Genomic DNA, 24,653 nt, shown 5'->3' on the forward strand with positions numbered 1-24,653 from the left:
CTGCCTGTGATGTTGTCCACAAGGCCCACCTCAACGTGTCTTTGTGTATCTGTCTGTACACCTGTACTCTGTGTGGGTGTGACTGTGTGCGACTGTGTGTGTCAAGCCTACGTCTTTAAACAGGAGGGGTTTTGTAATTGGCCCAGACGTTGTTAGGTATAGTAAAATACAGTATATTCCAAGTTGAATTACATTCTGTGGTTCATGCATTGCCCATGGTTACATGTGGTTGCACCTAACTGTTATTTGACTCAGTTGAGTTGAGGTTGGCAATCTCTCAGGAAGTTCTATTGTTGTGTTAGATTGTGATACTCACTCTCACCTGGTGTTTGTGTGGCTGCACTGAACTCATTAACTACCATGGATAAAGTCTCATTCCTCTGTAGTCTGTGGCATTGTCTGTTACTATTTGTGGTACCTAGTGATTTTTTCTTTAAGAACTTCTGAGAAATAACTGTGTCATTTTAAGTTTGGAGTTCTGTTACGCTATTGAATATATTGGATAAGCAGTGGTTAAGATTAGTTATATATGGTTGACTTTAACTTACTTGGTTGAATGATAAAATCCACTATTACCAGAGGCCACGGTGACTTTGTGTGGTCAGTTTTTTTCGGCCCCTCTCTCTTTTTCTCTCTCGTTTCCCCTCTCTTTCCCTCTCTCTCACCTTCTAAGTCTTTAGTTTTTGACTTATGTCACGAACCAGTCAGAGAGTTACAGCATTAATCATTGGGCCAGTTAATGTCCAAAGGAAATACTGTATCTTGCCATATAAATATCCAGTTTGTCCTCTGTCCCTCCCCCCCTCTCTTTCTTTCTTTCTTTCTTTCTTTCTTTCTTTCTTTCTCTCTCTCTCTCTCTCTCTCTCTCTCTCTCTCTCTCTCCCTCTCTCTCTCTCTCTCTCTCTCTCTCTCTCTCTTTCTCTCTCTCACTCTGTGATTGGTCCAGACCTCCAGTCAGCCGGGCCGCCCCCCAGCCAGAGAAGCTGCAGAAGAACAACGTATCCAAAAAGAAGAAGTTGGTAGAAGTAAGTATCCGTACAGTGTGAAACTGTGTCCCTGTTTCACAGTACTTATTCACTGACTCCTGTCTTGAGCACCAAAAAAGTAAAGTACAACAGCAAAAAAACTGGACAGCCCAAAGTTTCACCGCAAGATTTGACATTTAACATCTTCACACAATAGAATTCCAGTTTAAAACTGGCATGTTCTGTCTCGTCTTGTCAGGACCTGGTGCTGGACCATGTGTTTGGCTTCAGGGGTTTTGATTGTCGTAACAACCTTCACTACCTCAATGATGGATCTGACATTGTCTACCATACGGCCGCTACTGCCCTGGTGCACAGTCTCACCACAGGTACACACACACACACCGTACACACACACACACACCGTACACACACACACACGTGTGTGTCATCATCCAACCGTTAAACCCCACCATTTCAACTATGGTTATCCCCCAAAGACTTGTGTTTAAATACTACAAAGATGCAGAGAGTGATGTGAAGACTATCTCCTCAGGAACACAAAGCTTCTATCTGGAACACACAGATGACATCCTCTGTTTGACTGTCAATCAGCATCCCAAGTACAAGAATGTTATTGCTACTGGACAGATAGGTAGGTAGAGGGCATGTATGAGTATGCCAGTCCTCTCGTGTGTTGTAGGGAATCTAAAAGGTTTTGCATGTGCATGCTGGTGGTTTTGGACGTGTGTGTGTGTGTGTGTTGGTTACATAAGTTGCTTTGCATGCATGAATGCATGTGTATTCACATATAGGGGGAGTGAAGGAGATGAGAGACAGAAGAGAGATGGATGAATGAGTAACCTCATATTTTATCCGACATAAATAACCTTTTCATTTGCTCGTGTTTGGCTGTGTGGTTTGGCGCAGAGACTGAGCATGTGCAGATTGGTCTTGGAGCTTGTGTGTTGCTAGCAAACTCACCTCAGGTCTCATCTGTTCTTTTGCTGCCTCCTTCCACGCCATTTCTCTTGCTTACACGCTGCAGGCGACATGACTGGCCTACCAGGTAAAAAAGCCTCCAGGCTAACCCTTCACTGTACCAGCCCTTGGGCCCAAATCAGCCGGGTGTCTGTCCTCACATATCTGAGAGGACTGGATAGGCTAAGCAAGGTGGAAGTTGCCTTTTTTGGCCATGTTGCTGAAGCCTATTCAATCTCCTGATATCGACCGGTGCTTAGGGTATAGGGGCTTGAAGTTCCCAATAGAGGCCTGGTCAACATACCTTTCAGCTTTTACCTTCTCCTGCTCTGCTGTGTCCCTGCCTATAGCGCAGTGTGTTTTTGTGATTTATGTAAACTACACCCTAAATGAACCCTGGCCTGAACTTAGTTATTCAACTGTTTTTTTATGGGATTTAGATTATATCTCTATCACATTATTATCTCACAATCTCTGTTTTTCTCTGTCTTTTTTCTGTAGGCACCACTCCCTCCATCCATGTCTGGGATGCCATGAGCAAGCAGACTCTGTCTATTCTTCGCTGCGCCCACACCAAAGGCGTGGGGTACGTTAACTTCAGCGCCACGGGCAAGCTGCTGCTGTCTGTAGGGGTGGAGCCAGAGCACACCATCACAGTCTGGCGCTGGCAGGAGGGTAAGATCCTGGATTCGTCTCAAACTCGGTTCTCAGCGTACTTACGGAATAGATCCTACAACTACAAAGCCTTTCCAACTGATGACTGATGTTTGTGATTTCTCCATATGAGTTCTTTATGCAGCACGAATATTCTTCATGCTGTATTTGATGTTCCTTGTTTCTCTGACCAGGTGCAAAGGTGACCAGCAAAGGTGGCCACCCAGACAGGATCTTTGTGGTAGAGTTCCGACCCGACTCTGACTCCCAGTTTGTATCTGTGGGCATCAAACACATCAAGTTCTGGACGCTGGCGGGCGGATCTCTCATGTACAAGAAGGGGGTGGTGGGTTCCGTGGAGGATGCCAGGATGCAGACCATGCTCTCTGTCGCCTTCGGTGCTGTAAGTACCGACTGAACCGCTCAACAACAACACCTCTTACACCATCGTTACACGGGCTATTTTAGGATATACATTCACTTTCACCCTGTGAAACATACTCGCAAGAACTTTGGTGGTTTTCTCCTCCAGAACAACCTGACATTCACGGGTGCCATAAACGGGGATGTGTACGTGTGGAAGGATCATGTCCTGCTGCGTGTGGTGGCCAAGGCACACACGGGCCCGGTGTTCACCATGTACACCACCCTCAGGGACGGCCTCATCGTCACCGGGGGCAAGGAGAGGCCGTGAGTCCAGACCTCGGGGCTGCGGCTCGCTAGCTACTGACGACTCTTCTCTCTCATAAATATTTTTTTAGAACTGTTTATAAACTACTAACATGTTTTCGATTGTAATTCTGTCTTTTTGTATTTTGTTTTATGCCAAGTCTCCGACCCATGTCTCTGATGATAATGGTGATAACGAGAATGATGGTTGTGATGATGATGGGTGTTTGTCTCCCTGTGTGTGTGTGTCTTACATCAGTACCAAGGAGGGTGGGGCAGTTAAGCTGTGGGACCAGGAGATGAAGCGTTGCCGTGCCTTCCAGCTGGAGACAGGCCAGCAGGTGGAGTGTGTCCGCTCCGTCTGTCGAGGCAAGGTGAGTTTGGCTCAACACACACACACACACTCACACGCCGTGAGAGAATCATCCAGTACGTGGCCCCAAAAACACTCGTAAACACGTGTTTTTAAGGTATTATCAGCAAAAACAAAAAAAAACACGAGGACAAGATAGTTTGAAAAATCTCCTTCTCGTGTTTTTAGGGTAAGATCTTGGTGGGGACGAAGGATGGAGAGGTGATCGAGGTGGGAGAGAAGAACGCTGCCTCCAACATCATGATCAACGGCCACATGCAGGGGGAGATCTGGGGCCTGGCTACCCACCCCTCCAAAGACATATTCATCTCCGCCAGTGATGACGGAACCATACGCATCTGGGATCTGGCCGACAAGGTGGATACGGGGAGACGCTGACCACATCACACTCCTTCAAGATCCCGGCCTTTGCTCAAATTCAATCAAACAATCAGAACGCTTTACTGTTCTGGTTGGCCAAAAAAAGCCCTGTGAACAGGTTTACTACTGTGTTTGTTGACTGCTGGTGTTTGTTTCTGTGGTAGAAACTACTGAACAAGGTTTCTCTGGGCCATCCAGCCAAGTGTGCCAGCTACAGCCCTGACGGGGAGATGGTGTCTGTGGGGATGAAGAACGGAGAGTTCATCATCCTCCTCACCAACTCCCTCAAGATGTGGGGCAAGAAAAGAGACCGCAGTGCTGCCATACAGGACATACGGTGAGCTGGGACAATGTGTGTGTGTCTGCATATCTTTAGTTGGTGTGATTCTGCATATATATTTGAGTCTGTGTGTGTGTTCATGTGTGTCTCTAACCTCAGGTTTAGTCCGGACAAACGTCTCCTGGCTGTGGGGTCTGTGGAGAGCACAGTTGACCTCTACGACCTTACTCTGGGTCCTTCCCTTAACCGTGTGGGTTACTGCATGGACATTCCCAGCTTCGTCATCCAGATGGACTTCTCGGCAGACAGCAAGTTCATAGAGGTATAGCTTTATAAAGCAGCGCAAGCCTACAGAACACAGTACACCCCATATTTTCACTGATTCACCTATACAAGCTATGGTAGCAGAGTGAGTGAGTGGTACTCTGTCCTACATGGTGGAGGCTGGGCCTACGAAGCCGCTATCCATTTCAAAGGCTGGGTGGGGGGCTGGGTGGGTGGGGGAAGGGGGGGGGGGTGACAGACTAAATATAGTCACACACATATATGGCCGGTCATCATCATTAATAGCCCAGAGCCCCCTTCTACAGTAGTTAGCAAGCAACCTGGAGCTAGTCTTGAGGCGTCTGGCTAGCTTGTAAGACGGTGAGTTATGCAGCTATATTTAACCACCCAGTGTAAACATCACTGGGCCTGGAAGGGAACAGAGCGAGTGGAGAAGACAGAGAGAATGTACTGGAGACAGAGGAGGTGGAGGTGAGACTGAGAGGGTGGATGGAGAAAGAGTGGATGGAGAGAGGGTGGAGGGGAGACCGAGAGGGTGGAGGGGAGACAGAAAGAATGGATGGAGAGACAGGGGGGGGTGCTATTTGATGGTCACATGCTACTGATTGTGTTGACGTTTTTATGCAAGAGAACTTAGTTCTTGGACAGTTTGCTTGTTGATTGTGCTGAGTGAGCTTGTACTACAGTTTGTTTGTGTTCTGATGTATTTTTGACTGTGTGTGCAGGTGTCTACAGGGTCCTACAAGCGTCAAGTGCATGAGATTCCCTCAGGGAAGATAGTGACAGACCAGTCTGTGATTGATAGGATCACCTGGGCCACCTGGACCAGGTAGAAACACACACACACACACAAAAACACACAACCAAGTAGTGTACAGAAATATAGTATGATATTTGTTCATGCTCACTTATTTCATGTATTAGGTCAATCAATAATGATGTCTGTCACAGCTCTGTCTGGATGTTTGTCAAGGTTAATGGGTCTACAGCCTATTCTGACTTTTTCTGAAACATGTCATGGAAAATTAGCTGTAAAAAAAATAAAAACACAATACATAAAAAACTAATGATGTAACGGAAGGTTATACGGGTACATTTAAATCAGCATGCACTAAAACCTATTTATTGACCAGACTTGGGAAAATGTTCCACAACACCACTACCCATCTGTTTATGTTCAGACACTGCCTTGGGATTAGTTATATCATTAGCAGTCTCAGAAGCAAACCGCTCTCCCTCCTCAGTATCCTAGGAGACGAGGTACTGGGGATCTGGCCGCGGAACACAGACAAAGCTGACGTCAACTGTGCCTGTGTCTCGCATGCCGGCCTCAACGTGGTCACTGGGGATGACTTTGGCCTGGTCAAGCTCTTTGACTTCCCCTGCACTGAGAAATTTGTAAGTGATTTTCTCCACTGTGGTACGATTATCCAACAACATGTCGATGTGATATTTATGTAGAGAGACTGAAAAGGGGGTATTTTTGTTCTTTCGAAAAGGCCAAACACAAACGCTACTTTGGGCACTCGGCACACGTCACCAACATCCGCTTTTCATACGACGACAAGTACGTGATCAGCACAGGCGGGGATGATTGCAGGTAACACTGTCTAATGGATGACTTCATTAAAGACTTCATGTAAAAAAAATACTTTATTCTCATGTTAAAGACCGAGACCTCTACTTTATTGTGTATTACTGACATTGTTGTCTGCCCCCTCCCTCTTCTCTCTCTCAGTGTCTTTGTGTGGAAATGCCTGTGATATAGACACTTCCTCCTCACCCGTCAAGAACGTCCAGCTATATCAAACCTCTGACTGGTACTATGACCGTGTCAAAGCTCCTATGAGGCCTAGGTCAGCGTAGCAGCTGCACGTTCTTCCCGTCCCACGTTCTCAAGGTCCAACACTTGGTCATTTGCGCTACTCCTCAATGGATAGTTGTTTGGGCTCTTTGAGCCAATTCATCCAAACCACATGCCAATACGAAAGGATGTGAGGTGCTATTTTGACCCAGGACTGATCGCAACACCTCAAGTGTCTGGCTGCATAAACATTTTGCCTGGCATGCTGCAACTATGTGTCTGCCCCCAAATGATTCCCTAGCCTGCTCCCATGAAATCCCACCAAAGGTGAGCGTGCCTTTTGGGATTTCAGAGGGGACTGGTTTAAGTAGGAGGCTGGAAACTCCAACTCAACCCATTCCCAGACCAATCCAACACTTTGGATGACTAGGGCACACTTTAAAGAGACGGGTCTGATCAGTGGAACTCTCCTGATATTGAGAACATGACTAGTGGGGTTGGGGTGGGGGGTTAGGAATTAGGATACAATTGAAGTCTAAACTTTAGGAAAGGAGAAAGAGGTTCGAACATGCTTCTACTGATTTATTCGCTAAAATGGTGGATTTTCTTACAGAGAAATGATGACCATACATGTTTGTTTACATTCTCACCTGCGCTCAGTCATGGAAGACTAATGAAAACAGGTGGTCATGCCATGCTATTGATTTATATTGTGCATTTATTATGATTGCCATTGGCTATAAAGAAGGGATTCAGCTGTCATTAATTTGAACAAGCCTTCTGCGTTGTTGAATACCATCCAACTTAAGTGCCTTTTTGAATATTTCTACTTATGTTATTTATATATTTATTTTTATTTCACTGTTGAAATTATTTTTTAATGTGTCTGGTGCTATTAGAATACACATTTTAACTCATTCAATATGCATAAAGGGCATTGCTTTGCTGCTGTTTTATTTAACACAATGCATCCAGAGTATGATGACAGTATAGACATAGTAGATATCTCTTTATGGAAAACAATATTTAAGAAAATATCTTGATGTTATTCTGTAATGTGAAGTCACAGTTTGTGGACATGTATGAATTGTTATACTTAATGTAGAATATTTTATTGGTGTCACTACAAACTGTTGTGGAAAATGTGGGTAGAATGGTCTTCCATATTCACCACCATTGATGCAAAGAATATTATATATCCATAGACCTTAATGCAGCGTTATGCCTCACTGTCAATATAAAACCCCACGAAGAACTTGATAGAAATGTGAAACAAATATACGGAAGAGGGTGGTGGTTTGTCACACCAAAGCTGACTATGCAGTTGTTTTAGCGCCTGTCATAAGCAACGACCATCACATTGAGTTAGTCAGATGTTAGCTTTGCCTTGCCTGTCCCTCCTCATTGTGAGATTTAGCTATCGGTGTGGCAGCAACAGTAGTTTAATATAGTCTCTGTTATGTGCATTTCTATGGAATCATATCAAGTTTTTTTTTTTTTTGCACTTTTAAGTTTTATACAAGATTGTGAGGCGTGACTATAGCTGTCGTTTTCAAATTGTTTGTATCATAATGTAAAATACAAATTATGCTCAAATGCACGAATTTATTTTTTAAATCAAAACATCTTTGTGAACGAGGCAAGATTTTATTGTGTGAATGACAATCATGGTTGTTTTTATACAAGTTTATTGTGATTGATTGGATTGTGTGGAAATGTTTGTGCAAATGTAACCCAAATGTGTGGAAAGATTAAATGGGAATAGTATCAAATCAAGCAACTTTTTGTAATTCATTTTAATTGCAAGTCTGTAATACAGTACACAGGGTTCCTGCAGATATTTCATTGCATTACAGATAAAGCAATCACATTAGTAACCTAATTTAATTTAATTCAACACTAAGTACTAGGAGTGGGGGAAAAATGTATTCACATATAAATCACCATTCAGTCTTCTAGCGATTCACAATGTGTTTTTTTGATTAAAAATTGAATTGTGAATCAATTTTGTATCAAATCGTGACCCCAAGAATGTAATCGAATTGTGAGATACCAAAAGATTCCCACTCCTAATAGACAGTAAGCTGTACATTTCTGTTTAATATTTATACGTGTTGCAGAAATAAATAATATGCAAGAAAAGTCTACTTATCGTCACTGTATTTTGTGAACGAGTTCTTAAAAATCCTTCAGCAAACTTTCACTTGCTTTGTAAGTATGATTAGAAGCCAGAGTATTCTGTTTCATAACTTGGCATTAGCAGAAACTAAACGTACGTTGTCCTTTGGCATTTAGTAATGTCATAAGGGCAATTACACCGTCTTGTAGAACACAACCTTGCAGGAAACCTCTGTGGCTCAGTGGGTAAGCATGTGTAGTTGTGTACCATTGAGTCTGCTGCCAAACACGGTTCCCCTGGTTCAAATCTCATTCAAATCAATTAATTTAACTGATATCAATTAAGTTATATATGTTAATTTATATTAATGCAGGTCTAAACAGGGCTCTCACAGATGTAGAAAATAAGCCTTTACACTCAGGTCATCTAGAGAAGCTTTATTGGTAATTGTTTATATTCAACAATGCATTCCACAAACAGTTCTCCGAGGAGTTCATCACAATTGTATGAAGTATCATTCACAATTACTTGCATAACAAACAGCATGAAGTTTCAAAGTTACATAATTTTGCAGCTTTAGATAAGTCAACAGACAGTATGTTTAGTTTTTTTTTGTCTTTTTATAATCTTAAGTTATGTTTGTAAACGTGTTCTTCCAGAGTTTAACTAGGCAGTTGCAATGAGGTGAAATGACCTATTAAATGTTCTTATTTTCATCTTGCAAAGTTTCTAAATGTTTCCAGCTAGAAATACTCAGAAGCATGAATTGCTATGGTAGCTCCTCCCAACCTGCTTGTAATGTAGACATCAGTCTACATACTTCAGCACAATGACACTTCGAATAAAGCACACTCAAGAACCACTGAAGAGAGCTAGAAGCTTTGGAAAACTACATTAGTCAATCAATAGAACAATAAATCACAAATACCACTAACTTAATCATACCAAAAAAACAACAGGTACTCTTGAATTTCCACAATGGTACCATTCAACCCCCCCCCCCCTTTACAAAAAAACGAGACTGGTTTCCAATTGTCTGTAGAGGATGTGTAAAAGAAAATCAACCAGCATAAGGAACTTATCACCAGTCAGACTACATGGTTGGTCAAGTCAGAACTCCAGGTTACATTAGAACACAAACTAGACTTCCAAGCCAGATTGTTGGGCATTACATCAATTTATTTCATCCACAGTGAGGGTGTAGATATTTTGAGCTGGTGAAAATAAAATTAACAATCTAACATCGTGGGTCGGATGTTCTGGAGAAAACAGAGATTGCTGCACTGGTAAAAGTTTTTATTTTTGACAACATAAGTGAAGGGGTGCATTCAGCCAGATCCCTCTCAACACCTCCAGTCCTCCAAACAGGACGTCAGGAGGACAAACTGCCCTCATCTCCTTCTTTCTTCACTCCGCCTTGCGCTTCAGTCCGGGCACCTTGGCCTGGATCCTGAGGAACAGAAGGCACACAGCTTCAGTCACCGTGTCACACAGCAAGACGACAAATACAGCACACACCTAGACTTGACGACAACACTATACAACAACAAATTTTTTGCTGTCCAAATTATATAAACAGTACACAAGTCTTACTTTGCAACGACGTCTTTGATCTGGTTGTTCACCATGCCCAAATAATGGTCGATTTGTACCTATAAGCACAACAAAAACACAAAGCCATATTACAATGACATTTGGTCAAAGCGTATTCCCCTTATTTAAATAACAAATGACAGTTCATACCTGGTGCTTCTCATAGATGATGGGGCAGCTGAATGCTCCAACCAGACCTGGGAGAAGCAGGGAGAAATAAGTGAGGCCTAAGACACTAGGATACATCTGTGTGCTAACAGCTTATCCCAGCCCTTCAATAAACACATCCCATCTGAAAGGTTACAGTATGATAGGGGATTCAGCTAACAGGTGGAGCTACTACCCATCTGGCTCAACTCAACTTCAAAAATACCTGAAGGAAAGAGCTCCCACACGATTCCTTAAAATCTTAAATTAAAAAGCCCTGACAATCCTCCAGATTCCCTACTGTCACATTTTAAAAGAATTATAATGGAAGTCTAATGAATGCTGCCTGTTCTCTACTGGCAGTGTGGTTTCAAAGGTCAGGTCATCAACCTAAATAAAGGAGGTTGTTTATAAGAAGCACAAGGCTTCAACACCTCTGCCTGCCACCATGTTTGTGTCAGGCCTCTCCCACGAGTTTCCTGAAATACACCAGTAGCAGCTTATGTCTACTAGCCTTCCTCTGAGCTAGCAGCCTTCTGCTAGCTTCTAGCAGAAGAGCAAAAGCAACCTGACAATTACAGAACTTAGCATAGCAAAAGCACCTAATAAAGTTGGTTCTTTTGGAGCATGCAATGGGGAAACGGACACTGATAGTGCTTAGACGGTGTTGTGATGCTGTTGTTGCAACAATGGCAAGTCTTACCCAGGATAAGGAGAGTGAGTCCGTTGAACAAGGCACCGACATAAGTCAGAATCCACATAAGGACAGCAAACTGGAGGGAAAAGAGAAGGGAGGAGAGTTAGTTTCATTACAAGCACATCCTTCTCTCAGAACAATACAGTGTGTGACAGGACTCGGGCTTGAGGTGGAATGAGAGAGTGACATAAAATGCAAACTAATTCCATCTTTGGTTGTTAGCATTACAACACTATCAGTGTTATCATAGCCACTCTCCTAAAGGACAGACACAGCCAAAGTGGCATGAGGGAGATGGAAACATAAAGGTCATTGTGGACAGGCCATATATGGAACTGTTAAAACACTTAACATGGAAATCAATGGTCCGTTCGAACTGACTCAATACACATCAGACCTACTTGATGTTCCCCCTCGTCTCCCTATCTTGCCAATAAGATGTGAACAACATTGTGGAACGCTATACCTCCAAGATCAGCCCTGGTAAAGACCTTAGCTCCCCTCAATCAGATGGCTCTACAGGGACAGGATGACAGGAGGACGACTAGGGAACAGGGGGCAGGGGTTGGCCTGGAGAAGTGTTGACAGGCATGTAGTAATCTCATAGCCCTGAACAGCTGCTGTAACTTTGTGCAAGGCTGTTCCACCCTCCTCATGGCACAAGGGCTGGTCACCCATCTATTACGGTACACTGACTCAACATGGACAGTCATTCTTATTGCAAAGGTGAACAACCTGCAGTTCACCCTTAGACAAAAGCTATGGTAGGTAGGTGTGTGGTTCCAAGTTTCAGTGGGTCACGGCAGCGGATCCCTCTACCTCACCTTGATGGAGTCAATCAGGTCCTCGACCAGGAAGAGGCGCCTCAGGTCGCCCACGGTCTTGTTGATCCTGGCCAGGGCCACGTCGCTGTACCTATGGACCGCGTCCTCAGACAGAGCCACCTCCTGGTCCAGGTACAGCCTGTGTCAAGTCACATTTATATTATCTCACAGGGGGAAATTTGGCTGCACCCAGGTAATTTAAGCCTCATTTGATTACAGCATACCAGATAGGAGACAGATAATACAGTGAGAGATTTCTTTCAGGAACACAGAACCCTCCAGATCATCAGTGATTGGTTTAGATGTTGTGCGATGATAATGTATTGCAACACCATTGACCTTCGGCACACATCTAAGCAGGAATGCAGGAGTGTCCTGGTGCCGAAACAGAGATAATGAGGCGACAAAACATCCTCCCCAGCAATACTTGTCGGCCCCCTGGTTTTGTCCTCTCACCAGAAGAGCAAAATCCAGAAGTCATATTCCCTCAGCTGGAAACTGGCCTGTAAGCACCATCCACTTTCCCTAGTTAATCTTAAGCCTGGCTAATTCAATCTTATAAAGTGGTTGGTTGGCTGGTTGGTGAGAGCTCATAAACAGATTTGACCTCATGCCAGGACAGAGATCAGCATGAGTAGCAGGTTTCCATGTTGGGAATGGAAGCACGAGTCCTCCAGACAAGGCAAGCTAAATTAGATTGATATTCAAGAGGTCTTAATTTGAAAATGTAGCTTATTCAGTCCCGGTCTGAATTTTGTTGATGACTAGCTTCTTCTAGAACACACTATTGGTTTATTGATCTGCTCAGCTTCTGTCTAGGTCCAACAGCAGGACAGGCCCACAGGGTGTGTGTCAGCTCTGATGCCAAGGTCACCCAAATCATGAGTGCATCTAATTTTGGCACACTGCCAGTTTGACAGACAGGCCTAAAAATCACAGGTGGCAAACTGACAAAGTGTGTTGGCATCCAATGCCTAAACACACCCACAAAAAACCCAACTTGCAATAAGTAGAAGTTAAGCTATGATATTGATAACTATCCATATAAAAATGTTATCCGATATAGAGAAAGACACTGTATCCAATGCCTTTGGTTCAGATCAAAAGTTTAGTAGACATTTGGGGCGTTGATCAGGCATCAGTTGTGCACTGCTGCTACTTACTTGAATGGATGCCCTTCATCAGACTTCTGAATGGCCTGCAAGATGCCCTTGTATATCCTGAAGGAGATGGTGACAGAGAGGAGGGCCAGGCCCACGTAGGAACACACGCTGACGATGCTGCACACCGTCAGGGACAGCAGCAGGAGGAGGCTGGCGCCAAACACCACGCCCGTGGCTTTGACATCACGCCAGTACAAGAACTCCACCACTGGAACAAAGGAAGAGAGTTAGGAACATTACAACGAGACGTTCATTGAGATGGGTACATCAGTTTTTAGCTGAGACCATGGTATTAGGGTGGAGATGTACAATTGAAAACGTGTTTATTTTTTTAAATCTTCCTTTGTTTTGTTTTTTCAGTGCTTCCAGCGACAACACAGTGGACCTCTCCTGGGTTGAGTGGAACTGCCCGCACAAGCAGGAATACCCCCCTGGTTTTACTGGATGCTGACAGTTCAGATGGAATAGCAGTACTACACCATCAGCAAAAACTTACAGCTTGATCCCTGCAAGCTTTATGCTGTTCCTCTGGAGTAATGGTAGCAGCTTATGCTAATAACCAATCCAGTCTGAGTGGGGGTTGGTGCCTGCAGACAGTTAACATGGCTGTGCTCGTGATTCACCCCTGGAATTCGAAACGGGTCACTGTACCACATTAGATGTGAGAGAGACATCCATTTACTACTAGACGGGGCTGACGCATTTTAACTAAGCCAATCTGACATTGCTGAAGTCTGCAATGTTCAATGGCGCTGTTTAATACTTGGCAGCCTACCATTTTCAAATGGTTCAATAAACATGAATCAGCTTAGTTTGAAACCTAAAGCCAAATCTTTTCAAAAGTTGCTGCCAAAACGGGAAAATCTGATTAATTACAAATACCCAACTTTAAAGACTAAGCTGCTTGAACAGCTCACAAGTGCACAAATGCTGGCTAAGTAACCCAATGCTTACATACGATGCAGGCCTACACAAGTAAAACATTGCTAGCCGAGCTGTGAAACAATCAACAGCATAATACAAACATGACAAAGTCAGCTTTGTGTCAGCTTCAACTGCTTTATAGTTAACTTGCGCAGGTTTAAGCAGGCTAGTTAGCCTAGCTATGCCAGAATAAATACAGCTAGCTACCACTAATGCTCATCACCTTTCGTTCATCGACCTCATCACAACCCGTTCCTTGAAAGGGGGCTTGTTCCGTCCAAGCGTCTGTCTAGCTGAACTAGCTACATATGGCAATAAGCAAGACATGATCTACCATCGGGAGTATCTAAAAATAGACAAGTATTACAAACCCCGTTGATCTCATCTGTCTGCCACATTAATTCATTAATAATTCCTTCCGTACATATTCCCAGTTACTAATTACTGCAGGTATGCATTTAAGAAAGTGAGGCATAAAGACAACGATTAATCTTTCAACGTCACATCAATCCCGATAAAATGTCCAGTTTGACCTAGCGGGGCCTCTAGCTACAAATCGGAATACACAACCCCAATTCCGACGAACACACTGCATTTCCCCCCCAAAAAATCTACATCAATTAATTAAACACGGCTGTATAACCAAATACCAACGATATATGGAAATGTAGCGTAGGTAAACAAAAGATTACAGAACTAACCCCGTTTGGCATCCATCTTGAGCCTCCTAGCATGCAGCACCAGCTCTTAGCTTAGCTATGCAAAAGAGAGAGGGAGACGGATCACTTCCTGCTAGGTCGATTTGAGGTCCGCTCCTTGTGCGCAGCTCTGCGGTGCCATGGACCATCCTAATTAACCGGTGATTCGAAATTGATTTACTTTAGGAGATACTTATCAGCTAATCAAGAAAAGACTATGAAATTGTTACGGTATTTTCAACAAATGTAAGGGGGTATAACGGATTGTGGAATGTGTTACATAACGTATCTTTACGAAGCAAATGTTCCCCAGCTCCACCTAGTTGTACGCACGTGTAAAATACAACTGAAGCAACATTACAATGAGTTATATAATCAATCATGACACTTGCGCAATGTACTAAAAGTTATTTCCTCACCTTCATGGTGCCTCTGGACTCTCAACCAGATAACTCAACAAGATTTGAGAAAACACACAGACAGACTTATGTGCAACTGTGTAGCAATTCAGATATTTCAATAGCCATTGCTTTTAGCCCAGTGTATGAAATGTCACAATCCATCAAGCGGAGCATTTACAACATACAGCTACACTACACACTGATGCAGTCTCCCCATCTCTCCCTGCATGTGCCAATACTGCTTAGTCACTCAGTGACTCTGGCTTGTACTGTAAAAGTAATACACCCAGTCAAGTACCTCTGTCATACTTGACTGATATCGTCAAGAGAGAATGTGGCACTGGAAAGACTGACTGACAATACATTTATTTAGAGAAAGAGTTGATCCAGACAGCTTGTTCTGACAATAGCCTCTCTGTTGCAATGTGTGTGGACTGCTGCTCCAGATGATGCAAGCAGAGCACACATGATTATCAGCAGACGTGAGAATGGCCAGAGCTCAATACAACTAGGCTTTATACCCAGAGGTAAGGAAGTTAAGTTGATTGAAATTCCCACGCGTGTATATGCTCTACAACTGAAAAAGCGCTTGTTTACTGAGGTTTTAAGCCGAGATAAGGAGTTTAGGAAGTCAGTGTTTCGCAAATCTTGAGGTCTTGAGTGGGAATAAGGAAGAGTAGGCATAACAGTTTCAAAACGTGTGACCCATGAAGGGACAAGAGTTGATAAAAGGAGAAAACCTTCTTGAGGTGATTTTTTAAGTGTTGATATGAAAAATAAGCAGCCTGTCCAAAGCTGCAAGACATTTTAAACAATCTTGCTGTGACCTTTCTCAGACCCCACACTACCAGTCTACAGAGAGGGTGTTCCTGTATTTGAAACATAGGCCCCTGGTTCTGGCACAGTCAGCAGAGCAGCTAGGGTGGTCAGTCACTTCCTTCTCATTTGCATGGTGGAGACACATTACCTAATCATTTAATGCCTAACGTCATTATAGACCACAGTACCACCTCCCCCCCCCCCCCCCCCCCTCCCCTAGTAAAAGCACCTTTGCACACTCGACAGCGGCAAAGAAAGGTGTTCTGTCCAAGGGTTAATCTGCTAGGGTACGTAGCATTTTTTACAGATTAGAAAGCCTCATTTTAAATGTCTATCCAGTACAAAAAAAGTACACAATTTACAACTGCAGATGAATTTACCTAACATAACAGACATTCTACTCGAAGCCTCCAAAAGGCATTATAAATCAGTTATACTCTACACAGACAGCCTATCCTCTAATAAATAAAAACAAAATGCAACCAAGCTAGTATACATAATGCCTAGACAAACCAATTATTCAAAAGCCTATCGGCGTGCTACAGCCCAGTTCACAAATCAGAACTAAAACAAAATGCTATATAAAGGCTGCCTGAGAAAGCAGAAAGAGGATGATACCCTTGTCTTTCCAGTGTGATGAGGGCAGCTGGCATTCTGTTTTCTCTTCCATGTCCATTGTGATGGGAGGCTCCTTGGTCTACAGGAGTTCAGCAGTACATTCCAGACAGACAGCAGCGTGCGCCGAGTCGAGCCGAGCCGAGCGGTGCGCCGGGCTGGGAGGTGGGTGGGGTGTGGGGACTGAGGTGTTAGAGGGGAGGGAGGGACAGGGAGGTGGGGGGGGGGGCAGTCCTTCCTCTCTAGAGACAACTGCAGCACACTGGCTCCCTCTCTCTTTCTCTCCCGTTCCTTCACATACACACACACCTCTCTTCGGCTGCAGGACTGAGGTCAGCTGACTTGAATGTTAACGCTCTGACGCAGCGGCTATAAACCTCTCCTCCCCTTCTCGGTTCCTTCCATTAGGTTTGATCTCCCTCCCTTCTCCTTGCGCAAATCTACACATACGCCCCCTCCACAACCACCCCCCACCCTAAAAGATAACAAATCAGAGAGCAGTTAATGGGTGACTCCACCTGGTTTCTTTAAAGACTACGATGTATGCTTAGATAGAACAATAATCTAGCTTTGGAATTTGACAATGCAATGTTTGCCTAAGCCCTCTAATAAACTAGGCTGGCACATGACTAAACAAATACATCTGGAAATTAGGGGACTTGGCACATTGCTCAAATAAGATTGCTCAGATAAAACGGCCTAGTATTGGAAATACTCGGCTTCCAATCAGAAAATAAATCACAACTTTAGACAATTATCCACTAACGTGCAATTCGGTATCCTCAGTATTTGTCTAACAAGTCCACTAGAGGGCAGTCTCTGTTTCACAAATGTCCAACTTTTCCCCATGAGGCCTCCACAAAAGAAATAAATTATTAAATCCCCCCATCCCACCAAGCCCATCCCCCCTTTACATAAGTAGTCATGTCTCAGGTTTTTACATACAAAATGAGTCACAACTTGAATCTTAGATCAATGTAGAAGCACAAGGTTCACTTCACATACCCGAAAAGGGTGCAGTTATACTGAAAGTAGTGTATACTGACTTATGAGAGCGAAACCCCTCCTGACACGTCTCATTAGGATTTAACCTGCCTACAATCTCTATCTGTGGGGAAGATACGGCCAGCGCGGTGAGGTTTCAGATCACACCGTCGCATCTCAAGTCAAACAGATGAGGGAACACTTGCTGACTTGGTGTGCTCTTCGACTGCCAATGTCGCAATGCAGGCAGGGGGGGGGTCTCTTCCTTTATGGAGGAACATGCACTCTCAGTAGCTAGCTGTGTGTAAATGTGTAAGAGACAACCAGTAAGGTGAAGTCTAATTAAACAATCTTTTAAAAAGAGATCCGCGAAAGGATATTCTTTTCCCCATTTTGCTTGTAAGACGATAAATTCGCTATTGAAAAGGCTTCCTCTTTTTGCATATCTTGCAATAAACTACAGCCTCCGGAGCTGAAAATGAAGCAAACCGCAGCGTAGGTGTGGCGCTCAGCAGTCATTTAACAGAGCAGGGTAGGGTTCATGTGTGAGCGATAGAACATTACAGGGCCTTCATGGTGGTGTTCAGTTACAGAGTTCCCATCTCTGGTTATTTCCAGTGAGGACTAAAACCAGACTGCACACTGAGGTAATCCAACTCGTGGAGCAAAAAGCTCTCAAGGCACATCAAAACCACCAGGGGGTATGGGGTGAGGTAAAACCACTAAACCCCGACTGTTAGGAAAATACTTGTACAAAGCCCAATGGTCTGGGGTAAACCTGTACCCTAAATGTCCTCCATCTTCAAGTGCACATTTCTTCACCCCTCACTGACTTGGAAGTAGTGTTCTCCATGTGTCACAAGTGCGTTATTTCATGAAAAAAAGGTTGGTTTGTGAAGATCATCTATTTATGCACTTACCATGTCAAATTTAACAGCATAACACATAACTATTAAAACATTTGAATGATGCACAATAAACTGAAAATATAAACCAAGAACACCACTCACAATACCACAAACTAAAACACACACAAAACTAATGCAATAGTTAGTAAAAGAAAGCCACGAAGACAATGCTTTGAAGAAGGAAAGGATGACGAAAAGAAGGACGAAATGTGGTTGGATCCAAAAGGAAATGAACATGGGTGATGATTGGCAACGAAAGATGACCAAGACGAACGAAAATGGTGATGAAGGTGAAAAACCACCAATGAAAAAGAGGTTCCATGCTGAAAAATTACCTGCTTCAGTGCTCAAGTTGGGCGCGTGAGCCATTTTGGGGCCACCCGCATCCTCAGCGAGCGCCACAGGTTTGTGAACAGGGGAGTGGAGAAGTGGTGCCTGGGAGGGAGGCTCTTTGATGTCTGCCTTCTCCAGTTCGGCTTTACCCTTCTGAGGGGTTGCCTTGTCTGAGGACTGGGTGAGGAGGAGGTAAGGACTTTGAGAGCTCTGACTTTCTTCTTTATGGGCCACTGACGAAGCTATGTTTGGAGGTGCCATCTCCCGTGACCCATAGCTAAGATCATCATCTGCACCATGCTCTGGACCCTTGGCAAACTTGGAGTTGTCCATTGCTTCCAGGAACTCATCTATCACGCCCCGAGGCGGCCTCTCTATAAACTCAAACTCTTCAGAGGAGACCTCCGGCTCAGACACCTCCTCCCCTGCCTCCTCCATCCTGGGGTTCTTCTCGGTCTCCACCTGGAAGCTGGCTGGGTTCTTAGCCATGGCCTCCAGCACAGGAGACAGGGAGTCGGCAGTGGGGCTCTCGGAATCAGAATCATCCGGGGTCTTCCGGCTCGGGAAGTCCAGGGGCTCTAGTTTGTTGGTCATTTTGGGGGAATCGTGACTGGAGAACCAGTCTTTTTGCTCCACTTGAACTTGCTCTTCTTTGGGCTTCTTTTCTCCTTTCATGGGTGTGGTCTCTGCCTCTTTTACAAGGTCAAAGGCACCAAAGCAATCATCTTCCCCTTTCACCTTCACAGATGATTTTGCCTCAGTTGCCTCAGCCATCTCTTTCAGCAAACAGACTTTGGAGTCAAATGCAAAAGGATTTGTGGCTGACAGGTTGATGGGGATGTTTGGTGACTCCATCATCTTGCGCTCAAAAAGGGGACTTGACTCCAGACTTCCTTCAGAGGAACCAGAGTCGATCTTCTCTGGGTTGAGTGGGGAGGACTTCAAGATGTCAGGAAGAAGAACAGAGTCTTCATCCTCTTTTGGTCCTGGGGAGAATTGGCCTAGTGGCTGCATCAATGAGTCAGCAGCCATTTTCACAGACTCATAAGTTTTGCTCTCGTCATAAAAAGCGGGAGGGCTATCTTGAGAGCCACCACCCTGGCCAGATTGGACCAGATCTGGGGTGGGACTCTCAGACATTTTGGATGCCCTGCTGTCAAAGTGGGCATCCCCATAATGGGAAAACCCGGCATCAGCTACTGGGGAAAAGCCCTGGAATGGATTCTTCTTCACCTCAAACATCAAATCATCATCTGATTGGCCAAGCATGTCTGCCTCAAACCCAGACGAGCCAATGGGGGTTGTGTCCTTAGAGAACGTATCCATGGAGACCCTGGAGTTGTCTTGAGAGGCTAGAAATGGAGAATCCCAGTGCTCTGTTGGGTTAGAGGAGGCAGGTGCAATGTGAGATTCAGGGGTCATCTGGGGTGAAACAGGAGACTGGGAGGGAGAGGTAGACCTGCCTGAACCACTAAGCTTCTCTTCAGGGGAGAATGAAACTCCGCTGTCTTCAAGTAGAGACTTGGGACCTAGATCTTTCCCTGGGTTATAACAAGTTTCCGTTTCCAACTCAAAACCAGAAGTAAAAGACTCTAACCCTTTTTCAACATACTGATCATTCTTACTATGGCCAAATCTGGCGTTACCCTCCTCTTCACCACTCCAAGGCATAGCACTGGACAGAACTTTGGGGGGCTCGATAGAAGAGCTGAACGGAGCAGATGCCATGGTGGGGGGTTGGTTTGGACTTTCAGACAGAGATAGCTCTTCCAGGGAGTCGGGAGAGTGGAGAGGAGAGAGAGGAGAGATGGGAGCAGGGCAATCACCCCTCTGCCCAAGTGCTTGAGTAGAGAGGGGAAAATGCAATGCATCAAGACACACTTCATTCCGTCAGTGTCTATGAAACATGCAGGGCATGCTGCAGTGCCAGCAGCCTGATCAGGTGAGAAGTGATTCCCTACACAGATTTCACCAGTAATCTATAATATTCTGTTTAGTGGCAAATATTTGTTATGGATGGTATCAATTAAAAATACAAATTATGATAAATCGCTGCGGCGAATCACTGTAGGGAACCTTCTCACTGGTAAATGTCTCAAATAAAAGTCTGTTTTATAGACTTCTGTTGTAAAGGACCACAATCACAGGGATTCACAATACAAGATCACACGCAAACAGAGTTTGTCATGTTAAATTGCTTTGGATCTTAAGTAATTTCAAATGCAAACGACGACTAATCTTAAAAAAAAAAAAAAACATGCATTTCAGACATTAAATGTTAATTAGGGTAGAAATTATTTTAAAACTAAAAGATGCAGGATAAGGAGTTATTAAACACAGCCAGCAGAGAGAACTTGCCTGTAGGGAATTGCATCAGAGGTTGAGGCAGAAGAGAAGGTAGAAAAGGTGCATCTGAAAGAAAGACAGCAGCAGAGTAAAACGGTTATTGTAACTTGAGAAAGGTTACAAATCAGCCCAGGACCCTGCGCACTTTCAGACATTTGAAGTGACTAGGGATGTGTAAAAAATTAATGTTTACATTGATATAGCTATAGCGCAAAACAAGTAGATAAAGGAAACCATAGTCAAGCTAAATAATAAGGCGGGGGAGAAAAATCTGACGAAAAGCATAGTAGAGAGATGCAATATACTGCGACAGGTTTGCTGAAAATAAGTTGAAGTCTGCAAAGAGGAGCAAGAAGACAACAAAAAGGCCCACAGGAAGAATATTACATTGTCCATTCAAAATTATTTCACTGTCAAGGTATATTAAGTACCTTTCAAAATTTTACATAAGAGGAATATAGGTCTTTGGTGATCTAATCAAACATGCACATCAAGGTATTGGTCAAAAATATTCAAATAATATTATATATATATATAGAATATATATCTGGAAAGCCTATGTTAGCAAATGTACAATTGAATGATTCAATGACGCTGCACAATTGAAAATCCCTAGGTCACTGATAGCGTAAGCACTGGTAAGAAAGGAAATACATATTTGCCAGTTGCCACTTGCCACTGTATCATTTGAATGATTTGGTAAGATTATTTGGCAGGCTTAAGCCAATTAGGATCTGATACCTCCAGCTATGTTTCAGCATTGAAAAAGGCTAAACCTAAAATTGAACCAATACATTAAAACATTATGTGGAGAGTAACTCATGTGTGGCAATGACATACAACGGTGTCATGTATTGATCGGACATATGACGTCACTGTTGTAGGAGGAGTGAAAAGTGAATCTGTGAAGCAAGCACGCGTGAGCGGTCATTGATTTAATTCAGATAGTCTAATTAAAGTATTAAGACTCAACAAACGGTGGGATACTTTTTCACCAATTCATCATACCCAGAGAATTTGCTGTAGCCTATGTTTGAATGACATAACATGTAGCGTCCCACATAGAACACACACAGCAAACAACACTACTGCGCTCAATCTACAGGTTGGATAAGAATGTTATCATCCTGGCAAGACAAGCAGCTATGTAAACTATAATCCAGGTTTTTGAAATGTATTTTATCCAACATAACCTAAACCTACACACACTGGATATTCTGGCATAGGCCTCATCAATGAGCCAGAACATTAGCTTAATTCTTGACATGAGTTTGCACAGGGTATGTTAAAAGGTGGGACACACTGCCTTCATCCCTTGCACAATAAAGAAGGCACATTTAACAAAAGGGGAAAATCTAACGCAGCACAGGTTTGAGCACATTTTCAGTAATGTGCTCAAACTTGTTCTCACAACACCAACCAGGCCATGGACCTAGTTAGGTAAACACCCCAGTAGAATTCCAATAACGATAACACCTAGCCTGCACAATTACCTTCTAGGTCTTTGTGTAGCTATTAGTCTTGTTCCATATTCCAGCTACTTTAGCATTTGAGCTGCTAAAGCCAGCTGCTGTGCTGGTAATGAGCAGCATGCTAAGGGGGGCGGGTTATTCCTTGGAAACAGAGTATACAACACACCAAAACAGAGCACAGGCACCAACACAAGGCCTGCTAACACACTTTCTGGACCAGTAGCTCAGTCATATCTCATCCATGTGACAGCCAACACCTAAATAACAGGGCATCAATGAAAGATGAAGGCACCAAAATAAGATTTGGACTATCAACATCCCCTCGAGCCCCGAGTGATTAATAGCACTGTCAGTCAACCCCGTTCTTTGTGATGCCCTGGTCTGTCAGAGCCAACCGCGCCCTGCCTTTGACTGCCGGCGTATCCATTACATTTAAAGCGAGAAAAACCCTCAACTTTTCCCCTACAGCAGCTTTGGTAGAGTAACGTTAGTGTACTTCCACAATTAACGTGACTGAAGGACACATAACAATTCGACCAGATTAAAATAATGACGAACATTTTGATTATTAAAGCACAGTTTCGGCAACCTGTCTTTGACAATATAATACATTTGGATAAAGCCAACATGGCATTGAAAAAAAGAGCAAGATGCTTCCCTTTCGTTCAATTAAGCTACAAGAAACGACTAAAACGTATAGCAAGGGAGTGGACAGATTCCTTTGTTATGACTAATCTCTCCAACCTATCTTGGAACATAGCGTGCTAGTACTAGCTTATAGCAAGCTAGCAGTAGCGCAACCGACCACACAGCATAAACTCAAAACGGATGGATGGATCCACCGACACAATATGGCACATGCAAAATACAAAATGCACTCTTAGTTTTAAATACAGTCAAAACTAGGTGGTTTCATACTGTCAGCTGGTTTACAGTCATACTACAAAACAATCATCATTTCGATGATGTGATTCTGACAGCTCACTAACGTAGCTAGGTTTGTCAAACTAGCCATGTCAAAACAGGTGGGCCGCATCTTGACACAGCAGTAGCGAGCTAACGTTAGCTTGATAGATAGCTACGCTTAATACAGAATGGCTATTTATGTACTACGTCCGGGGATACAAACTCTTACATACAAATAATAATATAAACTGTTGACACATGCTCTTGTCGATTGATGAACAGTAGCAACCTCGACATCGTATATAAATAATGACTTAATAGCGACTATCAAAATCGTAACACGTTGACATTGTCTGGTGACTAAGATAAACTGAGACAGTTCCACTACGTTTACCATAATTTTTCCGATCTAATTCAGTAAATACTAATTGCGTTTTTTTCAATCGAAGGTCTTGCCTATTTAACTAGACTCACATGATGCTGGTGGAGGTGCAGCAGCCGCTTTTTTCTCCGGAGCCGCTTTGGGGAGCAGCACTTCCTCGGGAACGGCTTTTGGGGGTTCCACAGACGCGATGACTGGCTCTGGTGCAGGCTCAGGCACTGGCTCTGGAATAGGCTCTGGGATAATTTCTGGTTCTGGAGCAGGTTCTGGGGTTATTTCTGGTTGTGGAGCAGGCTCTTGGATAAATACTGGTTCTGGAACAGGCTCCGTGTGTACTGGTTCAGCTAATGGAACAATGTCCGCAACCTCCTCCTTCTGTTCTTTCTCCGCAACAGTGGAATCTGGAATCGCCTCCTCTTTCGTCAGTTGTTCCGTGGCATCCTCTACTACGGTCGGTGGCGCTATATTGGGAACTAGCATAGGCTCTGATACGACAGGAACAGACTCCGTTAGTAACATAGGCTCGTGGTCTGGAGTTGATGACATTTCCGTTAATTTTTGGGGTATATCCTCTGCGTATGAAATAGTGGCTTTGTGCCTCTCAATTGCATCTTGTGCACCGCCAACTAAGTCTACAATTTCATCTTCGTTAACAACTTCTTTAGCTACGGCCTCGTTTGAATCACCCATTTCGTGGTCATGGAGTTTGTCTAGTTCTTCTCCTAACGGACTTGTGGAGGACACTTGCTCGCTGTCTGCCATATTTTTACTGTAGAAAAGTTTTCAATTAAAGTCAGGTTAGTAGGCAAGTGTTCCAAACAAAAAAATGTGCGCGTTACTTTTGTGTCCGTAAAAAGTTGTAAAAATTACGCCACGACCACTGCCACGGAACAACCGAACACTTGGCAAGCCCAGCTTCTGAAAGACGTACACCCTCCCAGAATGTTGAAA

At 43.8% G+C, this 24,653-nt stretch overlaps 2 protein-coding genes across 9 annotated transcripts in view; one reads left to right on the forward strand and one right to left on the reverse strand.

The window, feature by feature from the left end:
* The window catches only part of LOC124474247 (echinoderm microtubule-associated protein-like 6), a 42,381-nt gene extending 32,977 nt beyond the window's left edge, over nucleotides 1–9,404 (forward strand). For both annotated transcript variants that reach the window (XM_047030217.1, XM_047030218.1), the window contains 14 exons: nucleotides 947–1,025; nucleotides 1,225–1,354; nucleotides 1,522–1,620; nucleotides 2,448–2,621; nucleotides 2,795–3,003; nucleotides 3,133–3,290; nucleotides 3,529–3,643; nucleotides 3,811–3,999; nucleotides 4,167–4,339; nucleotides 4,442–4,604; nucleotides 5,293–5,396; nucleotides 5,812–5,965; nucleotides 6,067–6,167; nucleotides 6,306–9,404. In XM_047030217.1, the coding sequence (XP_046886173.1) occupies nucleotides 947–1,025; nucleotides 1,225–1,354; nucleotides 1,522–1,620; nucleotides 2,448–2,621; nucleotides 2,795–3,003; nucleotides 3,133–3,290; nucleotides 3,529–3,643; nucleotides 3,811–3,999; nucleotides 4,167–4,339; nucleotides 4,442–4,604; nucleotides 5,293–5,396; nucleotides 5,812–5,965; nucleotides 6,067–6,167; nucleotides 6,306–6,330 (1,873 nt within the window). In that variant the 3' untranslated portion in view covers nucleotides 6,331–9,404. The remainder of the gene's footprint in view (nucleotides 1–946; nucleotides 1,026–1,224; nucleotides 1,355–1,521; nucleotides 1,621–2,447; nucleotides 2,622–2,794; nucleotides 3,004–3,132; nucleotides 3,291–3,528; nucleotides 3,644–3,810; nucleotides 4,000–4,166; nucleotides 4,340–4,441; nucleotides 4,605–5,292; nucleotides 5,397–5,811; nucleotides 5,966–6,066; nucleotides 6,168–6,305) is intronic.
* Nucleotides 8,913–24,653, reverse strand: rtn4b (reticulon 4b). Of its 7 annotated transcripts, XM_047030225.1 has the most exons (9): nucleotides 23,795–24,653; nucleotides 20,955–21,008; nucleotides 18,599–20,437; nucleotides 12,915–13,122; nucleotides 11,752–11,890; nucleotides 10,934–11,003; nucleotides 10,234–10,280; nucleotides 10,084–10,142; nucleotides 8,913–9,940 (listed from the first exon to the last, which is right to left on the reverse strand). In XM_047030225.1, the coding sequence occupies exons 1-9, from the start codon at nucleotides 24,462–24,464 to the stop codon at nucleotides 9,898–9,900; spliced, it is 3,129 nt and encodes a 1,042-aa protein (XP_046886181.1). In that variant the 5' UTR covers nucleotides 24,465–24,653; the 3' UTR covers nucleotides 8,913–9,897. The 7 variants fall into 7 exon arrangements, with proteins under 7 accessions (XP_046886181.1, XP_046886176.1, XP_046886175.1 ...); XM_047030220.1 differs by lacking the exon at nucleotides 18,599–20,437 and having other exon boundaries at nucleotides 23,795–24,644; XM_047030219.1 differs by lacking the exons at nucleotides 20,955–21,008; nucleotides 23,795–24,653 and having other exon boundaries at nucleotides 18,599–19,972; nucleotides 20,222–20,374.

This window comes from Hypomesus transpacificus, chromosome 11 (assembly GCF_021917145.1).
Source record: "Hypomesus transpacificus isolate Combined female chromosome 11, fHypTra1, whole genome shotgun sequence".
Taxonomy (NCBI): domain Eukaryota; kingdom Metazoa; phylum Chordata; class Actinopteri; order Osmeriformes; family Osmeridae; genus Hypomesus; species Hypomesus transpacificus.

Coding starts and splice junctions, on each gene's coding strand:
- rtn4b (XM_047030225.1), bottom strand. CDS start 24,464: ATGGCAGACAGCGAGCAAGTGTCCTCCACAAGTCCGTTAGGAGAAGAA. Junction 21,009..23,794: donor TGCACCTCCACCAGCATCAT/GTGAGTCTAGTT, acceptor TCTTTCTTTCAG/ATGCACCTTTTCTACCTTCT. Junction 9,941..10,083: donor ATCAAAGACGTCGTTGCAAA/GTAAGACTTGTG, acceptor TCTGTTCCTCAG/GATCCAGGCCAAGGTGCCCG.